Source organism: Typopeltis vanoorti, chromosome 8 (assembly GCF_054136105.1).
Source record: "Typopeltis vanoorti isolate ZY-2024b chromosome 8, IOZ_Tvanoo_1.0, whole genome shotgun sequence".
Lineage (NCBI taxonomy): Eukaryota > Metazoa > Arthropoda > Arachnida > Uropygi > Thelyphonidae > Typopeltis > Typopeltis vanoorti.
Window position 1 is genome coordinate 44,107,001 of NC_143556.1, and position 20,896 is coordinate 44,127,896.

The window sequence follows — 20,896 nt, forward strand, 5'->3', positions numbered from 1 at the left end:
CCTAACACTCTATGAATCTCAAATCTTCTTAACATTAAAATCTAGGATGGTTTCCCAAAAATCTCCTTTTAAGGCATATTCATCTTAGTCATCAAATTTTTAATTGTACCAGCCATGACTTTTGTGACCACAAGAAAATTAAAATCACAATATTGTTTGCAGTGTGCTGTGACTGATATCAAGATATTCTGTTTTTATACTGTCCTTTCCAAATTCAAAATCATCTATCTTGGCAATTATTCCTGGTCAAATGCCTATCTTATGACTTCTCTTCTGGAAATCTGTCATCTAAGTTCTCATACAACAATTTTATGAATCGGAGAATTGCAGCAGTAGCATCAGCATTGTCTAGAGTAGCCAGAACATTATTAACTTCATTACTCTAATAAATTTTTGCTCCTCCTGGATAATGAGCCTTTGTCCTATTAATCTTAGCCTTTGTAAATTGAAATGCATCAATTGTTATTAAACATCTTTTTTGAAATAATTTGTACATTGATGTTGGGGAACACAGACCATTCAAAACTGTCAGTGCAGTGTGATATTGTAGAATTTTTAGCATATTCAGACAGTATTTGATTATTGGATCATTGAATTTGATAACTTGTTCTGTGCAATAGTCATTCACGACATTATGATTTTGCATTAATGCAGATTGATTGTTGAGCATTGATTGTATCAAGCTGTGATATAATCTCTGTAAAGAAACTGGTAACATTGAAAAACTCAAGTCTCAGGTTGATTTCTGAGAACTTCTCAATCAAGAAACCATTGAATGTGTTCTTGGGTCATTTTATAGATAGTGAAAGTGGAGAATTGATATTACTTAGGTTATTGTTCACATGGTACTGAAAAAAAAAAGCCCCTATAAGCTACAAATCATTCATCATTTGATTGATAAGCAAACACAGTATATGTTCCCATGGTCTTGAAGAAGTAGAAGTTTTTGAGTCATTAAAACGAGAAGCTGATATAGAAAAAAAAAAGTTCTTGTTGGAGACATAGGCAGCTGAGTAGGAAATGAACCTCTAACATACAGAAATGTTTTTTGAAAATTTAGAGAAAAGTGCAAGACTAATAATAATGATAAATGACTATTGCATTTCTACCATCAGGCATTGAACATGACACTTCCTCTCACAGGACCATGTTCCAACGAACTTTGTGTATAAATGCATACTTAGAAAACACAAAAGACCAGTTTGATTATGTTATTGTTTATAGTGATATTTTGATTAGTGTAAGAAATGGGAGTACAGAGGACTTAAATTGGAAGTGACTATAACCTTGTTTTCAGTTGAATAAAAATGATTACCCATTGAAAAGAAAATGAAATTATACTCTAGTTTTGAAGAAACCAAAGTTGAATAACTCTTAGATGTGAACTGTAGACTTAAATATGCAAATATTATTGGAGAAACTATAAACGAGTTAAAAACAGACTAAATCTGAAGAAAACATTGAATCCTTTGGAAATGGTAGTGGAGAAGTTGTATATAATTATTATGTTGTTACTGTGATCATTAGACTTGCATGGACTTAAGTGACTCATCCTGGAGCTCCCACTTTCAAACACACACACACAGCTCATCATACTGTGTGTTAAGCACATTCAACTATCTTAATAATCACCACACTCTCGGGCAATGTATTTCCGTCATTCCATTCACTACTCTCCATGTAAAAAACCTACTCTCATTCCCCTGCTCACACATCTTCAGGGATGCTATCTTGTCACCCCCCCCCAATTCTATGAAAAACTTCATTTATTCTGCTAATAACCCTTTATCATTTTGTGTCTCAATCACATCCCCCTCCCCTCAATCTCTTCCTCCTCTGCTAGAATCTGCAAATTGCATTTCCTCAATCTTTCTTCATACTCAACATTCCAGAAACCATCTGTTTTCTGATCTCTGATAAAGTAGATTTACACTTTAATTTTACATACTTGTTTTCTTTACATCATTATCATAAATCTGGTGTACTGTCCTCACAATATTCGCAATATGGCCTTTAAATTTTAGATCCTTATCCACCATCACTCCGAGATCCCTTATCTCCTCTAAGATATCCACATAATTGTATATTCTGCATCCACATCTTTGTTTCCTGAATGTTAAAACTTTACACTTTGTGACATTGAACAGGCAGCCCTCACTCACAATATCTGCTCTATCTTTCATAGTTCTTCCCAACTTTGCATCATCCGTAAACACCTGTATATCACCATTCATACCCTTTCCCATTATCATTAAACTGCAAGTTACACAACAGTGGCACCAAAACAGACCTTTGGGGGATACCATTATTACTTTCCTCTTCTGGGATATTGCTCCCTTCTATACAAACTTTCTGCTACCTATCAGACAGCCAGACTCAATCCAATGCACTAATCTACTATCCAACTTCATCTGTTCCAATATAATTACCAACTTGGTATGTGGCAATCTATCAAGGCTTTAGCAAAATCTAAATATACCATTGTGTATGCATCCCTTCTGCCCAGTGCATTTTTTTTTACCTTGTTAGAATAGGTAAGTAGCTTGCTAAAATGTGCACTAGGTCAACATTACATATCATGAAGGTGTTAGTATCTTGAAGGTTCTAAGAAAATGGAGGAAAGAGTACCACAAAAATTAGCAATTTTATTTTATATTGCCGTTTTACATTTGTAAAAAGGCAATATAAAATAAAAACTGATGCAAGATGCCTGGAGTTATTACTTTGTTAGAACAATGGCAGAAAGTATTCAGGAAGAATGCATGTCAGTGCTTGAGATACAAATCTTGCTGTTGAAATCCTTTCTAAAGCACTCAGTTTTTTAAATTAGAATATTTAATATTATACATGACATTTCTTCAATAATTACTTCTTTTTTTTTGAAAAAATTAGCAATACAAAAAAAACATCGAGTATATATACTGTTAGTTGTTACTGTAATTTATACAATCACAGGCATATATATATAAATACTATTATAGTATCATCATCAGCCATTGTCGATCCACTGATGGATAAAGGCCTTTCCAATATTACTCCAAAACTGTCTGTCCATGACTCTCCTTTCCAATGTCACCCCTGCAAATCTGATGATATCATCAATCCACTATGATTTAGGTCAGCATTGTGGTCATTTTTCCTCTCATGGAATCCAATCCAGTACTTCTTTTGTCCATCATTGATCTTGTCTTCAAGCAATATGCCCAGCACATTGCTTTTCAGATGTTTCACTCTTCCTATAATGTCTTGTGATACCAAGCATACTTCTTTCCATACTAAATTCTGTTCTTCTTAATTTCTGAATTTCCTTTGTATTTAGTGTCCATGTTTTACAGCTATATGTCAATATAGGAAGAATACCTTGATGGACCTGTGGTTTCAGTCAGGATTTCTCCATGGCTGCAGGTCATAAAGAGTCCAGCTATTCCTGTCTTGGGCCTTTCTTCTAATTTTCTTCCAACTTTCTTAATCATTGGGTCTTCCCACCTTAAGGCTGGTCTTCCAGGTTTCCTTTTGGTATCCCTCGGATACCACTTTGTAACTCTGACTGTCCATCTGTTGTCTCATTCTGGCGAGATGTCCTGCCCATCTTCTTTTGCTGTTGTAGATTGTTTTTATTATATCTGTGAGTCCAGACGTCTTCCTGATTTCTGTATGTCTTACGTGGTCTATTTTGTTTATATTGCACATTCTTCTTTCTATTGCACGTTGAGTTGTTATTAAGCTTTGTTCTTCTTTTAAAGTTGTATTCCATGTTTTACTGCCATAAGTTAATGCTAGTAAGATGTGACTCTTGAAAAGATAGGCTCTTATGTCTATATCTATGTTTTGGTTGGTAATTGTTGATTTTATTTTGTTGAAGGCTATCCAAGCAGCTCTTTTTCTCCTTGCTATTTCATTTGATATATCATTATTCATTTTTATGGACTGGCCGAGGTAAATGTATTCTTCAACTTTTTCAATGGTGTGAGATTCTAGAGTGATTGTATGATCTTTATAGTACTTGTTTTTCATCCATCTTGTTTTGTCAGGATGTATTTCTATTTCCAATCCAATTTTTTGGCAGTTTTGGCTTATGTTATTCAGCATTGATTCTAAGAGTTTGGGTGAGTGAGATATTAATACCACATCATCGGCGAATAATAGGATATTTATTATTTCACCATCAATGTTTATTCCATCTTTCATGTCAATTTTTCGAATGATGCGTCCAGAGGTAGATGTGAAGAGATTAGGTGATAAGACATCACCCTGACGTACTCCTCTACTTAAGTTAATTTTAATTGTATGATTGAAAAGGGTGATATTTGTTGTGCTTTCTTTGTAGATATCTTTTATGAGTTGGATGTATGCTTTTTCTACGCCTTGTTCTATTAAAGCTTGGAATACTGCGTTATGCTCAACGGTGTCAAATGCCTTTTTAAAATCTATAAAAAGAAGACAAAGTGGGATCTGGTATTCTCTGCATCTTTCTGTTAGCTGAGTAATAGTTTGAATGTGATCTATTGTTGAAAAGTCTTTTTTGAAACCAGCCTGTTCTTTGCAGCTATTTTTGTTAATGGAGGTTTGTATTCGGTTTAGGATGATTCTGGCGAATATTTTATGTGTGTGTTCTAATAGACAGATAGGTCTGTAGTTACTGATGTCTTCTTTATTACCTTTTTTATGCAGAATTATGGTCTTTGGTGTTTTCCATTCAGTAGGTACTTTCCTTAATTGTATATATCAGGTAAACCTTTCTGCTAGAGCTTTAAAGAGTATTTGTCCACCCATTTTTAATTCATCAGATTTTATACCATCAATTCCTGGTGATCGGTTATTTTTCATAATGGTGGATAGCCATTTTTATTTCTTCAGGTAGGACAGATGGTATTTCCAAATTTTTGTCTGGTACTGGGGAAGTGTTTACTTGTTTAGATGAGTAAAGGTTCTCATAAAACAATTTTACTATTTTTTCCATTTCACCTCTGTTTTGTGTATCTGTTTCCTTGATTGTCTATGAAGGCTGACGGTAGTGGTTGCTTTAGATTTATTTCTTTTTCTACTTTTTTTAGGCTACTGCGGAGCCTAGCTGCTTCTGCCAATTTTGTTGTTCTATATATGTTATAGTCATCTTTGATATTCTGCCTCAGTTGTTTGCAAATAATTTTATATTCTAGATGATCTTTTCCTGTATCTTTCAGTATTCTTTTCTTCAACAGTTCTATTGTTCTTGCTGATAGGCGTTCCCTGGTCTTAGGAGGAAGTTCATACAAGGTTCTTTCTTTGCAGTTCATTAATTGATTGTTAAAGCTTGTTAAATCTTCGTCGATGTCATTTTTTAATTTCCAGTCGGAAATTAAAAAATAGGACACCTTTTTTCTAAATTCTTCTGGGTTTATCTGTTTTGAGCTTTTTTTTTATGGTTGGACTGTGGTCATGTGCGTTCTTCATATTTTTTATGTATTTTAAGGGTGGTTCTTATTGGACGGTGGTCTGAATGAATGTCGCAGTAAGTTTTCCCAATGACTTCGACATTTTTTATTATTCTTTTGCAATCTGTTAGGATGAAATCAATTTCATTTCTTCTCTCTCCATTTGGAGATTGCTAAGTCCATCTTTTTCCAGTTCTCTTTTTAAAGAAACTATTCATAATGTACAGCCTTTCTGCTTCTACAGATTTTGCCAGGAGTTCACCTCGTTCATTTCTTTCCCCCACGGTCCAATGTATTTTTCTTCAATAAATCCTGTATCAATCTTTGCATTGAAATCTCCACACACTATTGTGTATGTTGTTGTTTTCTGTAATGTTTCTTGTAGGTGTTCATAGAAATTTTCTATTCTTTGTCAGCTATTGAGGTGGGTGCGTAGGCTACTATTATTTTTATTGTTACGGATTCTCCAATTTTTAATATTAGCGTTCAGAATGGATTGTACAAGAAATAATATTTTTAGTTAGCTTTTCATTTATGATGAAGCCAACTCCTCCAGCCCTTGTAGTGTTATCTGAGGCTCCCAGAAAAATTTGGTTGCCATTGTTCCATTTTGCTGTTAATTCATAGCTTCTTCTGGTTTCACAGATAGCGAGGAAATCAATATGGGAGTCAGAAGACAGAATTCAAGTGTTGAAGGAACCAATAAATAGGGTCGAATTTTCAGATGGTGGTCTACCTTCCTCTGTGAGATTCTTAGCATCCCCTGCTCTTGCAGATTTCTCACCACCACCACCACCTTTGTGGGATTGCAAAGAGCCACGCAGGACTGGGGGCCTTTTTTTTTATATAGGAAGAATACATTTGTTAAAAACTTTTCTCTTCAGGCATAATGGGAGTTGGGTTTTGAATACTGAATGTAATTTTCCAAATGCTTTCCACCCAAGCATCGTGTGTCTTTTAATTTTGTCCGTGATATTTTGTTCCATTGATATCTGTTGTCCTAAGTATATGTAATGATCTACTTCTTTAATTTCCTCATTATTGATTTTTATTATTTATGGTTAGACATAGCTATTGAACATAACTTGGGTCTTCTTTAGGTTTATCTTTAGTCCAGCTGTTTTGCTAGCAGTTTAGAGTTCTTGGACACGAGTCTGTAATTCATGCAGTTGAAGTAAAGATAATTTATCTTCAGACCTTTCCTTTCTCAAATCAAGAAGTCTGTATATTTCTTCTAAGCACGATGTGAATAATTTTGGAGATATTGTGTCACCCTGTCTTATACCTCTCTGTATTTTCACAGTAGAGATGTTTCCATTGAAATGAATTGCTGCTGTGGCATTGGTGTATGCTGATTTGATGGTCCTGACGTATGGACCATTTGTTGGTTTCTTAATGCTTTAAGTATTGCACAAGTTTTTACTGAATCAAAGGCTTTCTCATAATCAATAAAACCAAGACATAATGATAATTGATATTCATTACACCGTTCAATAATCTGTTGTACAACCTGAATATGGTCCATTGTACTAAAGCCACTTCAAAAGCCTGTCTGTTCTTTTGGTTGTGCGAGGTCCAGAGTCGTACAAAGCCTATGAGCTAAGACTTTTGTAAACCACTGATAGTAGACTGATGGATCGGTAGTTTGCCAAATCTTCTACCTCACCTTGTATTATGTAGCAGAATCAGGATAGCCTTCTTCCATGTTCTTGGTACATCATTTTCCTTCAGGCATAAGGTAAATAGTTTTGCTATGAGTTTGTAGATCATTTCTCCACCTGCTTTTAGAAGTTAAGCTATAACTCCATCCTCACCTGCAGCTTTTCCATTTTGCAAGCTTTGGAATGCTTCACATAACTTCTTCTGATAGAATCTTGTTACTTCAGTTATTTCGTAGTTGTCTTCTTCTTCATTTAATTCATTATCCTGATATAATACTGAGTAAAATTCTTCAATTCTTTTTGCTATAGCATATCTATCTCTGGTTAATGTTCCATCTTGTAGTTTGATTGCAACCATCTGTTGCTGTTCATCAATTGCTGTTTGGCATTTTTGAGACTACAGTTGTTTTCAATTGTTTGTTGTATGAATTTAATTGAATTTTCTTAATTCTTCTGTGATACATTTTCTAATCGTTGTGCACAATTCAGTGTATTCAATTTTATTCTGTAGGTTATTAGCTATGCTTGTTTCATTTCTCTTCATTTCTTCATCAGCTGTTTTGTTTCTTCAGAAATTTTGTCTTGTTTCTGTTCTGTGGTACCAGCTATTTCAAGTGAGCATTGTAAAAGGTTTTGGGTAATAATGTCATTACTATGGATCAGCATTGTCATCTATAATAATATTTTTAAATCTGTTGTTTAGTTCATGTTGGAATATATCTTTTTTAATGTTGAGTTTGTGTACACCTATGTTTTGCTTTGATCTTCGAAACATTTTCTTCTTTCTTTTTGGCAGTTTATTTGAATTTTACTGCGTACCATATGATGGTCACTTCCAATGTTGAAGGTGTTTATAACAGAGCAGTCTTGAAAGATGTTTTTCTTATTGCTGAGGATAAAGTCAATTTCACTAGTTTTGCTATTTGGACTTTCCATGTCCATATGTGTTTCCTATGTGTTTTTTCTTGAAAAAGAATTCATGATGTATAAGTTTTCTTTTTCTGCAAATTCTATTAGCCTTGCTCTTCTATCATTTCTCATACCATATCCAAAATTTCCCATTGAACTTTCGTCTGATGGTTGTATACCAATTCTAGCAATAAAGTCTCCCATTACAATTCTGAAATGATGTTTTCCTTTATTGTAAAGTTGGGATACATCATGATAGAAGGTTTCAATTTCTTAATCAGTATGATTTATTATTGGTGCATAGACTTGGATGATCTTAAGAGTGTATCTTTTTGAGATTTGAATAGCAATACTTGCTATTTGATCAGATATACTGTCAAATTCTATTATGTTGTTCTTCAATTTTTTGTTAATCATGAATCCAATTCCACTGATTCTTTCTTTATCTTGGCCTCCATAACACAGTAGTCTCCATTTTTTAGAAGAATTTCTTCACCGTTACATCTAACTTCACACAGTCTGAGAATGTCTCATTTTAGTCGCTTTAGCTCTTCAGTTATTCAGTTAGCTATGCTTCACTGCTCAGAGTTCCACACTTTAAAGTTCCAAGGTCTAGTTTCCAATAGCAGCATGATCTGGTTACCCAGGGATTCTTAGCATCCTCTGCCTTCAGGTTTAACTGCCTGCCATAGGCAGTACCAATCTGGCCTCCAGGGAATGAGGGCCATTTTATTTCTGTCTGATTCATTTTGGAAGATTAGGCTATAAATTAATGTGCTGGCCCACTGCAGGTTGGTGAATGGCATTATTTTCACATGGGATCGCCAGTCCCAAAACTACTGGTCCACGGCTCTTTATTCAATACATTCAGAGCTGCCCTTGATATCCAACAGATGATAGTCAGGGTTTTCTTCCCATCCACCACCTAGGGGATGCACTCAGTAGCCAGTGGGAGCCCTGAGACTATTATAGCATATTAAGTAATAAAATACTTGACAAAACATATGATTCACATGCCTTTCCTTGTGAATCAACTCCTCCTAGATAATTATTCTTTTTTTATTAATTTAGAGTTCAAAGTATATTCTAGGTTTTGAAGCACTTATCCTGATTCATTTTCATTGGCATGTGTGAAATAACTTAAACAGTATTAAAACATAATTAAAAAAAATGCTAAGAAAAAGCATCTACTATGCTCCTTCATAGTACCTTCTATAAGGGTGTGGTCAGTATTTTAATGTTGAAAGGTTTTTTCACTTGGTTGTACATTAAATTAAAGATGCTAAGAAATTATATTCTTGTTTAATCCTTTGTCCAAGTGTAAGCAAAACTGAGGTTGTGCATTAAGTATAATGCGTACCTGAAAGGAGAGAGTGTTCTATATTATGGAATACTATGGCATTTAATGTGAAGTCATTAGACTATATACAAGTAGCCAAGTCATGAAGATACTTCACATGCAAACTTTCTTTGCTTTACTTTTATAAAGGATTAAACAAGAATATAATTTCTTGGCATCTTTAATTTAAAGTATTTTAGTGTGTTAAGATTATTATTTTTTTTTTTCAACCTAACAGGAACTGTTTGAACTGACTAGTTCAATCAAGAGTAATACAAAATTTCATGTTCTATACTAATATGTCACCATATGGACAGATACTATACAGCGATCATAAGACTAGGATTTTTTATGTTTGGTGCATAAGGTATAAAAAAAGCATGAGAAAAATGCAGGGTGTTTCAAAAAGGGGTATACAACTTTGAAAGACAATAGAAGGTAAATAGTGATAGATGAACAATTTTTATTACCATGCGAATGTAGCGTAACACTTGAAGTTTCAACACAGACAGTTGAAGTTCGATATGACTACCTCCAGTAATTCTGTAGACATCCTATCTGTAATAAATTTCCTGCCACATGTGGCAGAGCATATCTGGCATAACTTCAGCAATGGCAGTAGTAATTCTAGAACACAGCTCGTCCAAATTGGCGCTGGTAGTGGTGAAAAAATCTAACAAAAAAAATCTAACAGTGTAAGGTCATGGGAATGCAGTGGCCATGCTGCAGGCACCCCTCTACCAATCCATCTACCTGGCAAACGGGTGTCAAGATATGACCTTACATCTATCAGGTAATGAAGAGGTGCTCCGTTTTGCTGGAAATGTAAACGTCCATTGTGGTCATCATTGTCTAATTGTGTATTAGGTACCCTTGCAGCATGTCCAGATATACACCAACAGTAACAGTAGACTCTGAAAAAAGAAGGGTCCATATACTTTCTTCTTGCTCATGGCGCAAAAAACAAAAGCCTTTGTGGTGATGCAAACATCTTCTGTGATGCCATGTGAATTTTCACTTCCCCAAACTCTGCAGTTGTTGAGTGTTTACTTGCCTTATGTGAAAAAGTGCATTTGTCACTGAAAATGATCGTGTTCATAAAGTCCTCATTTTGTTCTATACTTCTGATCATTTCCTTACCGAAATCCTGGCATATTTTCTTATTGGCATTTCTTTAAATGCTGTATGAGGGTAAAGTTGTACAGCCTTTAAATGTAGATGGTGTCGTACATGCCACACAGTCACATGTGGAATTCCAATTTGACAAGACGCTCGTCTGATTGACTTTCTGGAGCTTCTCTGGAAACTTTCCTGAACTTCTTCCACAACAGCATCAGCATGCAGCCTTCCTGTTGACCTTGAATGACACACAGAACAGCCTGTTTCCACAAAATTCTTGTGCCACATGTAGATTGTGCACCTAGTAGGAGGTGCACAGGAATTTCCATATTACGTATGGAAATTCCTCTGAACTTGTGTTGCAGACTTCATTTTCTCAACCTAAAACACGCAATATGTTCACTCTGCACCATCAAAAGTCACCATTTGCAGATGGTGCGACGTATTATGCCATCTAGTGTTGTCATTTGGTAATAAAGTTATGTTACCAAAAATTTATGTGTTTCACTACATTATGACACTCTCAGCTTTTGTGCATCTTTCGAGTTATTCTCTGTTCTCTAGTTGTGTGCACACTTTTGAAATACCTTGCACATAAGATTTCTCCAGTTTGGGAAGTTGAAATTGATAGGATAAAGCCACTGGCCAGTGATGTGTTTGGTTTGATGTAGTTGATTACACAGCACAGTAATCTTTCAATTCTCCAACCACAACAGGAAATCAATTTGCTGGTCAAATAATTGAAGAGTCATTAACGGTGTTGTTTTACCTAAGGTTAGCTGACATACTAACTCATTCCATGATTAGTTCGTCAGTCAACTTTCTTCCACTTTTTTATCACCTTCTAATAGAAGAGCAGCAGCTGCCCAGCATTCCTTTAAGTGTGCAACTGCCAACACATTAAACTTGCTTCTTCACTTTTTCTTTTCTTTTTTACCTCTGTGCTCTGGAACAGCCTTCTTCAAGAGGTATTCCCAAACAACTACAACCTACAACTCTTTTTTTTAAAAAAAACTTCTATCTCAGTCCTCACCAGTTGATGATTTTACTGCCCCACATATGACACTGATGCGTGTGTGATATATATATATATATATATATATATATATATATATATATATTGAAGGTTGGATAATTGAAAGATAACTACATGTACAGTTGCAGTTGATATAGTGTTCTGTTTGCCACATTGTTTATTTTTATATTCTTTTCATGTAATCAATTAGAAGTAACACAGAATCAGATAAATATTAGTATATTTAAATGCTGTCTTTTTTTGCTATTTTTTTTAAAGAACATTTTAGAATCAGATGTTGGTCATTTAATGATCGTTGCCAGCAAAACTTTGGAAACAATATCACTCCAACCTTCACTAACCAAAGATAGCCTGTTTGTTTCTCTGTCTTTTGCACAGTGTGATTTTTGTAATCTTAAAGCATTAAACTTGGGTTATGTTGATGATTTTCCACCCAAAGGTAAGTTAAAAATTATTTATAATTAATAATTTTAAGTTACAGTAGATGCATGCTATAGCAAACACCACTGTAACCAAATGTGCTACTACAAACTAGCACATTTGGTTACAGTGGTGTTTGCCGTGCAGTTAGCCTAGTGACTGTGCACTTCGCAATCATATGACTGGGGAAGGAGTGTCCCAGGTTCAATTCCCTTCGAAGATGTGAGGAATTTGGGGATCTTCCTCAGCCATAGCCAAGTTAGCCAGTCTTGGCCGCGGACAGTAGGGTTTTTCCCACCAGTTTATCTGGCGTTTTTCATCCCGCAAGCAGGCAAACCGGCCCCGTGAACACACACGGATCTACAGCCATAAATACTTAACCCCCCCACGAGAGGGCTCAACTCGCCCCGATAGGGATGGGGAGAAAAAGGGAGGAAACTCGATACGAATAAATAAAATAAACTACAAACTGTGGAAAAGATTTGGCATGAGTTCCATATAACTAATGTTCTTTTAAGCTCACTATTGCAAACATTAAAAACACAAAACTTGCATGATAGTGAACCTAACTAAGCTTCCTCACAAATGACATGACAGTCACATCACAGAATACAGCTGCTGGAAATAATCCTGTGGGAAGCAATAATAATAATCTACAGTACCTACAGGTCCTTAAGGCTCATGACCTGCCCAGATTGACTTTCATAACCATTATTTTAGATTAAGGTGGTTAGTCTTTTATATATATGCAGGATTCAAAACTTGACTTTCTAGAAGGATAAACCCTTCTCCATATGAGACTAGCTAACTCACCTTCAGTTGAAAAGCTCATAAAAGTTCTTTCCTATACTTAAGAATAAAGAGCTAATAAGCTTCAATTTACTTCAATGAACATTACTCAATTTAAGTAATGTTCTTTCCTATATTAGATTTGAATGCATTTCTTTCCAACTCACTATCTTCATCAAAACCTACTGAGCTGTGGAGGCTCTTCCTACAGGAAGTATTGTATAAAAAGTTTATAATTGGTCAACTCTGCTTACAAAGAGGAAAGGACACGAGTGATAATCGGTTAGTTTGCATTGGTCAGTCTGGGGGTGGGAGATAATAGGAAGAAAGTATGTGAACAAGTCAAATTTGCCAACCCTGTCCTTAGGCTGACTAATGCAGCTAGCTGTTCATCACTTGTGTTCTCTACCTCTTTCTAATTGTTATGTATCACCCAATCATTTTCAACTCTTGGTGATCTGAACAAAGGCTCCCTATCTTACTCGGTCTCTTATCTTTTCTTTCAGTAGTTGTAAGTTCGAGTTAGTAAGTTCCTTTATGTTGTCCACCCATCTTTTTTGCAGACTTTCTCTCCTTCTGTTACCCTTAATCTTCCCTAAAATGATTGCCTTTTCCAATGATTCATCTGCTTTCATGTCCAAAGTACATTAACTTCTATTTAGTGATCATTGCTTTCAAGGAGCATTTTGTCTTTATACACTCTAAAACCTTCTTATTAGTCATTCGTGCACTCTTAATAGTCTCCTCCATGCTCATAATTCAAATGAATCAATTTATTTTCTGTCTTTCTTCTTAATAATCCAGCTTTCACATCCATATCACTACTGGAAATACCATTATTTCGACAATTCTAACTTTCATGACTTTACTTGCACCTCTGTCTTTCATAATTTTTGTCAGGTTTAACAGCTTTTTTATCCCATGATAATCCTTCTTTTAATTTCATCTTCACATTTACCATCATTTCTGATTCTGGAACCCAGTAAATCATAACATTCAATGATTTCTATTTTATCTCACTCAATCATGAAATCATCCAAATTTGCCAGAAGTCGTCAATTTTGTTTTACTGGTGTTTAAATTAAGCCCAACTTTGTTGCTTTTCCTCTTAACCAATAGAATTAACTGCTTCAGATCTTCCTTAGTTTCTGCCATGAGGGTTGTATCATCTGCATATCTTAAATTTATAAAAAAAAATAAATATTATTTATTTTTTTGCCACCAATCTTAATTCCTGCTGGGTCTTTGTCTAAGTTAACCATTCTCATAATATATTCACTATAAATATTAAACAGATAGGAAGACAGCATTTCTAATTATAAGTGACCAATTATAAACCTGACTGACTGCTGAAGTTTTCATGCTGTTTTTGATTTTATTGGTACATGCACATATATTTTGTTCGCTATGAAGAGTTCATGTAAGTAGCATTAATTTATGCTAACATAGCATTCTAAATTTAAATGTTAATTCTTTCTTATATAGTGAAACCTGTGGAGTATCCATAACTATGACATGTATGCCACAGTAAATAACTTTTATATTATGTAAATATAAAAGTTACTTACTGTGGAATACATGTCATTCTATAGTTATGGATACTCCACAGGTTTCACTATATAAGAAAGAATTAACATTTAAATTTAGAATGTTATGTTAGCATAAATTAATGTTACTTGCATGAACTCTTCATAGCGAACAAAATATATGTGCATGTACCAATAAAATCAAAAACAGCATGAAAACTTATGCATAATACATCTTCAGTACAATTATCAAACAATTGTTATTTGATAATTGTACTGATGATGTCTTATGATACATACGACGAAATATTTATATAATTAAAAAGTTATTTACTGTTGCATATGTGTTATTCTATAATTATAGAAATGTTAATTCTGGATTTTCTCTTTTATAACTTCATGCTCTTCTAGTTATTTCCTTTTGTTTCCTCATTTTCTTTGGAAATAAGGAAACAAAGCACAATCCATTTCTTTTGTTCTCTTTCTTGATGTTTCCTTTGTATACTGGAAATGGAATGAAGCGGGGGGGGTCTTTTTTATTATTTATTTTATTTATTTTTTCTTTTATCTAAATTCACTATAGAAAATTTTTCACTCTAGCAAACTGTTTTTCTGGTCCTAGGGATTTGCAGTAGTGAGCATCTACTGTATTTTCTTCAGTATCACTTTAAAAGAAAAAATTATGTTATAAATTATTTAAAAATAGCTGTAAATAAAATATTAAGGCTGAAGTAATTAAAATCATAAAACTTATTTCATAAAATGATAAAAAAAATAATTGTGTTAATATAGTTAACATATGTGCTTTAGTATGCGGTGTCAGTTAGAAAACAAAGGTGTGATTCGTAATAGAAGAAATTTAAAATTAGGCATGATCATCAAGTATTTTACTAATTAGCCAATGTGCAACCTTTAAGAAATCATATTAAAAGTAGATTGTAGCTAGAATGAGCTTTTAATAAGCATGGTCTTTTATTAATTTATACCTTAAATTCCATCCATGTCTGTTATTAAATGAGAATTCCCATCTCCCTCCCCCCTTCTCTCTCTCTCTCCCATTCATGTGCAATGACTTGTATGCATCATGCATCAATTTTTCCAGATAAAATGATGTATTCAAGTGACAATATGTGTTAAAATAGTTAATTGTACAGCACCTAATAGAGTTGTATGTTTTGTGTAGCTTGGAACATTGCTAAGACACTAACATTCAAACAGAAAATGCAAGGCTACATAAATGAGGCATCTTTTTCATAAGCATAGAGGTCTTTTATCTCTGAAGTAGGAATCATACTTGTATTATATTGATGTGGTTTGGGGGGGGGGGGGGCAAGTATTATATAAGTGGAGATAGAGTTGCTGCATTCATTATCCCCAAAATTTCTCTTCTGGAACAAGTGAATAATAAAAGCACGTGTGCATGTTTCATTTTGATAACCACATAACCTTCTAACCTTTTGTTCTAAGAGGTCATTATAATTAAGACTGTAATACCCCGGGATATTTTTAACTTTAATATAACAAATAATTATATTTGTTCTCATCTGACAATGTTAAAATAGGATACAGCCTTGATGTAGATCTTTTTCACTAGAGGTCAAGCCAGCAGAATAACAGTTGATCAAATTAGTGTCACTTTGGCATACTATTTGAATTGTATGCGCTCCAGATGATGACTTTAATATGAAGGTTCAAACTGTTGGGGATTAAAGTAGTTATTCTTAGCATAGTAGTAGTCTCCATAACTTTATCAAATTGAATGGTGATATAAGCTTTATAGTCTGGTCATTCACTTTAGATGATATATTAATTAACATATAAATAATTTCTATTTGCACAGTTGCAAAATGAATAGCATGAGACTTTTAATGAGACCTGTTTTTTTTATAATTTTACCTATATTATTACGCAACACCTCCAGGGAGTCCAAAGACTCATCGAGGGAGGGCACCTACTCTCCATCTCCACCACAACAAACCGCAACTACCACCATCATCATCTACCACTCATCACCACTAGTTTTCACAGACAATCACAAAACATCCATGCCCACAGTGGGATTTGAATGCTCAGCCTTTTGGCTGGAGAGTGGATGTGCTACCACTAAGCCAAATTACATACTTCCATGTACTATGGAAGTATGTAATTTGATCTTATACTTTGACATTATGAGTGGTCAGTTAATTTAGTTCTTGTGTAATGTAGGTGGTTTTTATCTGTTTTATAGTTTTTTCTTAGAAAATTATTGTTTTATAGTATATTAGCGTTGATTTTCATGTTTTATGGTATTTGGTGTATTTTCTAATAATGTATTATTTTATTTTATTTATTTATTTATTTTATTTTATTATTATTTTTTTTTGAGATATTGCGCTAATAAGTAGTATCATATAATGGTGCCAAAAATATGCAAGAATTGAACAGCAACAAAAGGAATACTGGCAAGAACAGTGAAGTTGAAAACAAGAAGGCTTATCCTGCTGAACAGAAATTTAAAGATACAGAAAATGAATTAACCTTTGAAATTGCAAAACTAAAACAGATCATTAGACAGATGTAAAAAAAAAAAAAAAAAAAATCAAGATTCACTTAAAGGAATATAGCAAGGATAAATATAGCAAGGAATATAGCAAGAAGGTTAAGCAACAAAATAAAAAAACATAATGCATTGAATTAGGGAAGATATTTAGTGTTTTATAGTATATTAGTGCTGATTTTCATGTTTTATAGTATTTGGTGTATTTTCTAAAAATATATATATATATATATATATTGGTAATCCGATAATCAGTATGAATATAAAAAGACAATATTATCTTCTCCTCTTCAAGGATTAAGCATTTGCCTGTTCCAACTTCACTGATCTTTCCTTCTTGCAACTGGTCTTTCTTCCTCTCTCTCTCTCTCTCTCTCCTTCTCATCTATATTTATCCACTTCCTTTGGTAGCCAATATCTTTCCATCCTAAACAGAAGTCCATTTCTCTCTGCATTCCCCTTGATCTTTTCATTTACATTGTAAATATCTAACTCTCTTCTGATATCTTCATTTCTTATATATATATATATGGTATAATTTTGTGCATCCTTTTTATCCTTTTGTGCTCTTTAAAAATCTCATTTTTGCAACTTGTATTTTACTTTCATCTTTCTTTTTAACAGTCCATATTTCTTAACCATATAAGAGAGTCAGAGTGGGCATTACTTTATAAAATCTTAGTTGAGTTTCTCATCTTGTTTTTCATTCAGTTCTTTTAATCGTTCCACTGATTTTCTGGAATTCTTTATTTTTTTAGATATATTATTTTGCAGCCAAAAGAATTAAACTGTGTCACATGTTCTATTATTTTATTATATAACTATTTTTGATCTAACATGATTTGGACCTTTAAATGTTATGGCTTTTGTGTGTGTGTGTGTGTGTGTGTGTGTGTGTGTGTGTGTGTGTGTGTGTGTGTGTGTGTGTGTGTGTGTGTGAAATTTTTAAATTGTGTTCTTGTTTAATTCATGAATTGATTTTTCAAGGTCATCTTCATTGTCTTGTCTTGTAATATGATCTGATCATCTGCAGATAGCATTATATTAATGTCCATGTGGTTAGCCTAGTGGCTATGTGCTTCGCAACCATATGCCTGGGGAAGGAGTATCTGAGGTTCGATTCTCGTCGCCGACTTTCAGAAGCTTAAGGACCTTCCTCAGCCATAGCCAAATTAGCGGGTCTTGGGCATGGTTTCCCCCCAGTTTATCTGGGGTTTTTCATCCTACAAGCAGGCAAACCGGTCCCATGAACACATGGATACAGTCAGGAATACGTAAGACAATCCCTCCAGTCATAGGTCTGAATTATCAGCTATGCTGGTCCTGAGCCCGGATAAAAATAGGGGGAATTGAGGTGGTGGCATACCTCCCCGTAAAAGGGGCTCACAGCATCACCATATGAAATGAATGAATTATATTGATAAAAGTTCTTCTGGTTAATCATATACCTTGTTTTATTGTTGTTTTCTATATTTTAATAATCTGATCAATATATATATTGAATAGAGTTGGAGATAAGCTTCATCCCTGTCTAACATCTTGATTAATTTCAATCTCTTGTGTTAATATATTACCTAACTGCAACTGTATTTTTGTATCTTTATAAACTTTGTATAGTTTGTACCAAATGTAATGGATATCCATTTTTTCATTATACTCCAAGAATATTATTCATCATCATCATCAAATTCCTGCCATGTACCCTCAAGGGGTGTACAGGATATGACAGTACTACATGAAAAAATTACATCATTACTAACTTCCTATCTACAATTTTCCTCCAAATCAGTCTGTTACTTGTCAAGACTCCAACATTATCAGATCTTATATTTCTATCGTCTAAGGCACTTTGTACCGTATCAATCCACCTATATCTTGGTCTTCCTCTGGGTCGTTTTGCTGCCAACCTGGCAGAGAACACTTGTTTTGCTAATCTTTCCTCTCCCATTCTATTTAAGTGACCATACCATCTGAGATTAGCTCTGCTAACGCATTCCTGGATGCTCACAATGTCAAGTTCTTTCCTAATATCCTCATTTTTAATATGATATTGCCATTGATGCCATCTGTTCACGCCTCTAATCTTTCTCAGGTCTCTCATATCTGCGGTTTCTAGTCTTTGGTCAAGTGTTTTACTTCTGACCCAGCTCTCAGATCCATAAGTTAAAATTGGTTTGAACACAGTCTTGTATACAGCTAATTTAGTGTTCCGACTAATTTCTTTCTTATTCCATATGAATTTATTCAATTGACTTCCCACGATACCAGCTTTGCTGATTCTGTTGTCTATTTCTATATTTAGTTTACCATCTTCAGTAAAAATTGTGCCTAAGTAGCTGAAATGTTTTACTTGTTCCACAGGTTCTCCATTCACAACACAGTTGACATTTTCAATGATTCTGCCTATTTTCATTGTCTTTGTCTTTTTATTGCTGACCTTCATACCATATCTATTACAACAGCTATTCAATTTAGTCAGAGAATCTTGCAGACTTGTAGCGGATTTATTTAGAAGTATAACATCATCCGCATAAAGCAAAGAGCTGACATTAACATCTCCAATTTTGATATCAGGTTTAATACCACATTCCTTCATAATGTGATCCATATAGATAATGAATAACAGAGGGGATAATGTACATCCTTGTCTCACACCAGATTTAACATTAAACCATCTTCCTGTACTTCCTTCAATTCTAACTGCTGACTCACAACTCAAATAAAGACTAAGTATTGCTTGATATAATGCCCCATTGACACCATATAATTGCAGCGTATTGAATAGCTTCTCTCTTGGCACCTTGTCATATGCCTTTTCCAAATCGACAAAACTTAAATACAGATCTTTGTTATATTCCCATGCTTTCTCGACTATTTGTCGTAAAGTGAAGATCTGATCCTGACAGCCTCTATTTGGCCTGAATCCAGCTTGTTCTTCAGCAAGCTTTTCTTCCACAATTCTTCTCAACCGTTTCTCAAGTATACTTGCATAGATCTTGCCAGGAACACTCAGTAGGGAAATACCTCTGTAATTCTCACATTCAGTTTTATTTCCCTTTTTATATATGGGTACTATGAGAGCTCTACTCCAATCATCAGGAATTCGTCCTTCTGTCCAGGCTTTCTGAACTATGCAGTGCAGCCACTGTAAGACTCTTATACCACCATACTTCAGCATTTCTGGTCGAATATCATCTACTCCTGCTGCCTTTCCACATTTCAAGCCTTTGATGGCTTTTTCTACTTCAAGTATGGATATGTATTCCTGACTGCATGCCTGGTCAGTGTTTTTTATCACTGTGCTGTCATCACTGCTTGTTTCATTTAGCAGTTTTTCAAAGTAATTACTCCATACTTCAAGGATATCTTTTTCTCCTGTTTTCATTTCACCTTTATCATCTCTAATTCCTTTTACAGCACTCTTTCCTCCATTCCTAAGCTTCTTCAACATCCTCCAGAATATTTTGCCACCTTCTTGATATTTATTTTCTATATTCTTGCCAAAGTCCTCCCATGACTTTTGTTTAGCTAGTTTTACACACTGTTTAGCTTTCTTACATTTGTCTCTGTATTCTGTAAGAGTAAAAGCTGACTTATTTGCCAGGAACTTTTGATATGCTTTCTTCTTTTCCTTCACTGCCTCTTTAACTTCCTGTGTCCACCAGGGAGTTCTGATTTTTTTATCTTTGCACACAACCTCACCACATGCCTCTCTGGCAGAATCAATCAATGTTTCCTTCAGAGTTTGCCACTGAATCTCCAAGGTTTGATTCCTGTTCTCAAACTCTTTCATTTTCTTTTCAATAATATTTCTGTATTTTAGTCTACGGTTTACATCTGAGAGCTGCTCAACTTTTATTCGCTTTAAAACTTTCTTACATGTTATTCTTTTCAATATGAAATTCAATTTTATCCTGCTCAAGACTAAATAGTGATCACTTCCAATTTCAAATCCTCTGTACACTCTGGTGTCCTGCACCAGGGAGAAAACATCACTATCAACAATAACATAGTCAATGAGACTTTTCTTATTCCTAGCCTCTTCTCTCCATGTGAATTTGTGCACATTTTTATGTTGGAACATGGTGTTAGTAATAACCAGTCCATGTCCTGAGCAGAAATCCAACAGATATTTGCCATTATTATT

General features: G+C 34.4%; 1 protein-coding gene across 6 annotated transcripts in view; it reads left to right on the plus strand.

The window, feature by feature from the left end:
• LOC150103958 (F-box only protein 38-like) overlaps positions 1 to 20,896 on the plus strand; it is a 251,812-nt gene that overhangs the window by 53,874 nt on the left and 177,042 nt on the right. For all 6 annotated transcript variants that reach the window (XM_090397198.1, XM_090397201.1, XM_090397200.1 and 3 more), the window contains exon 5: positions 11,737 to 11,917. In XM_090397198.1, coding sequence (XP_090253324.1) covers positions 11,737 to 11,917 — 181 coding nt within the window. The remainder of the gene's footprint in view (positions 1 to 11,736; positions 11,918 to 20,896) is intronic.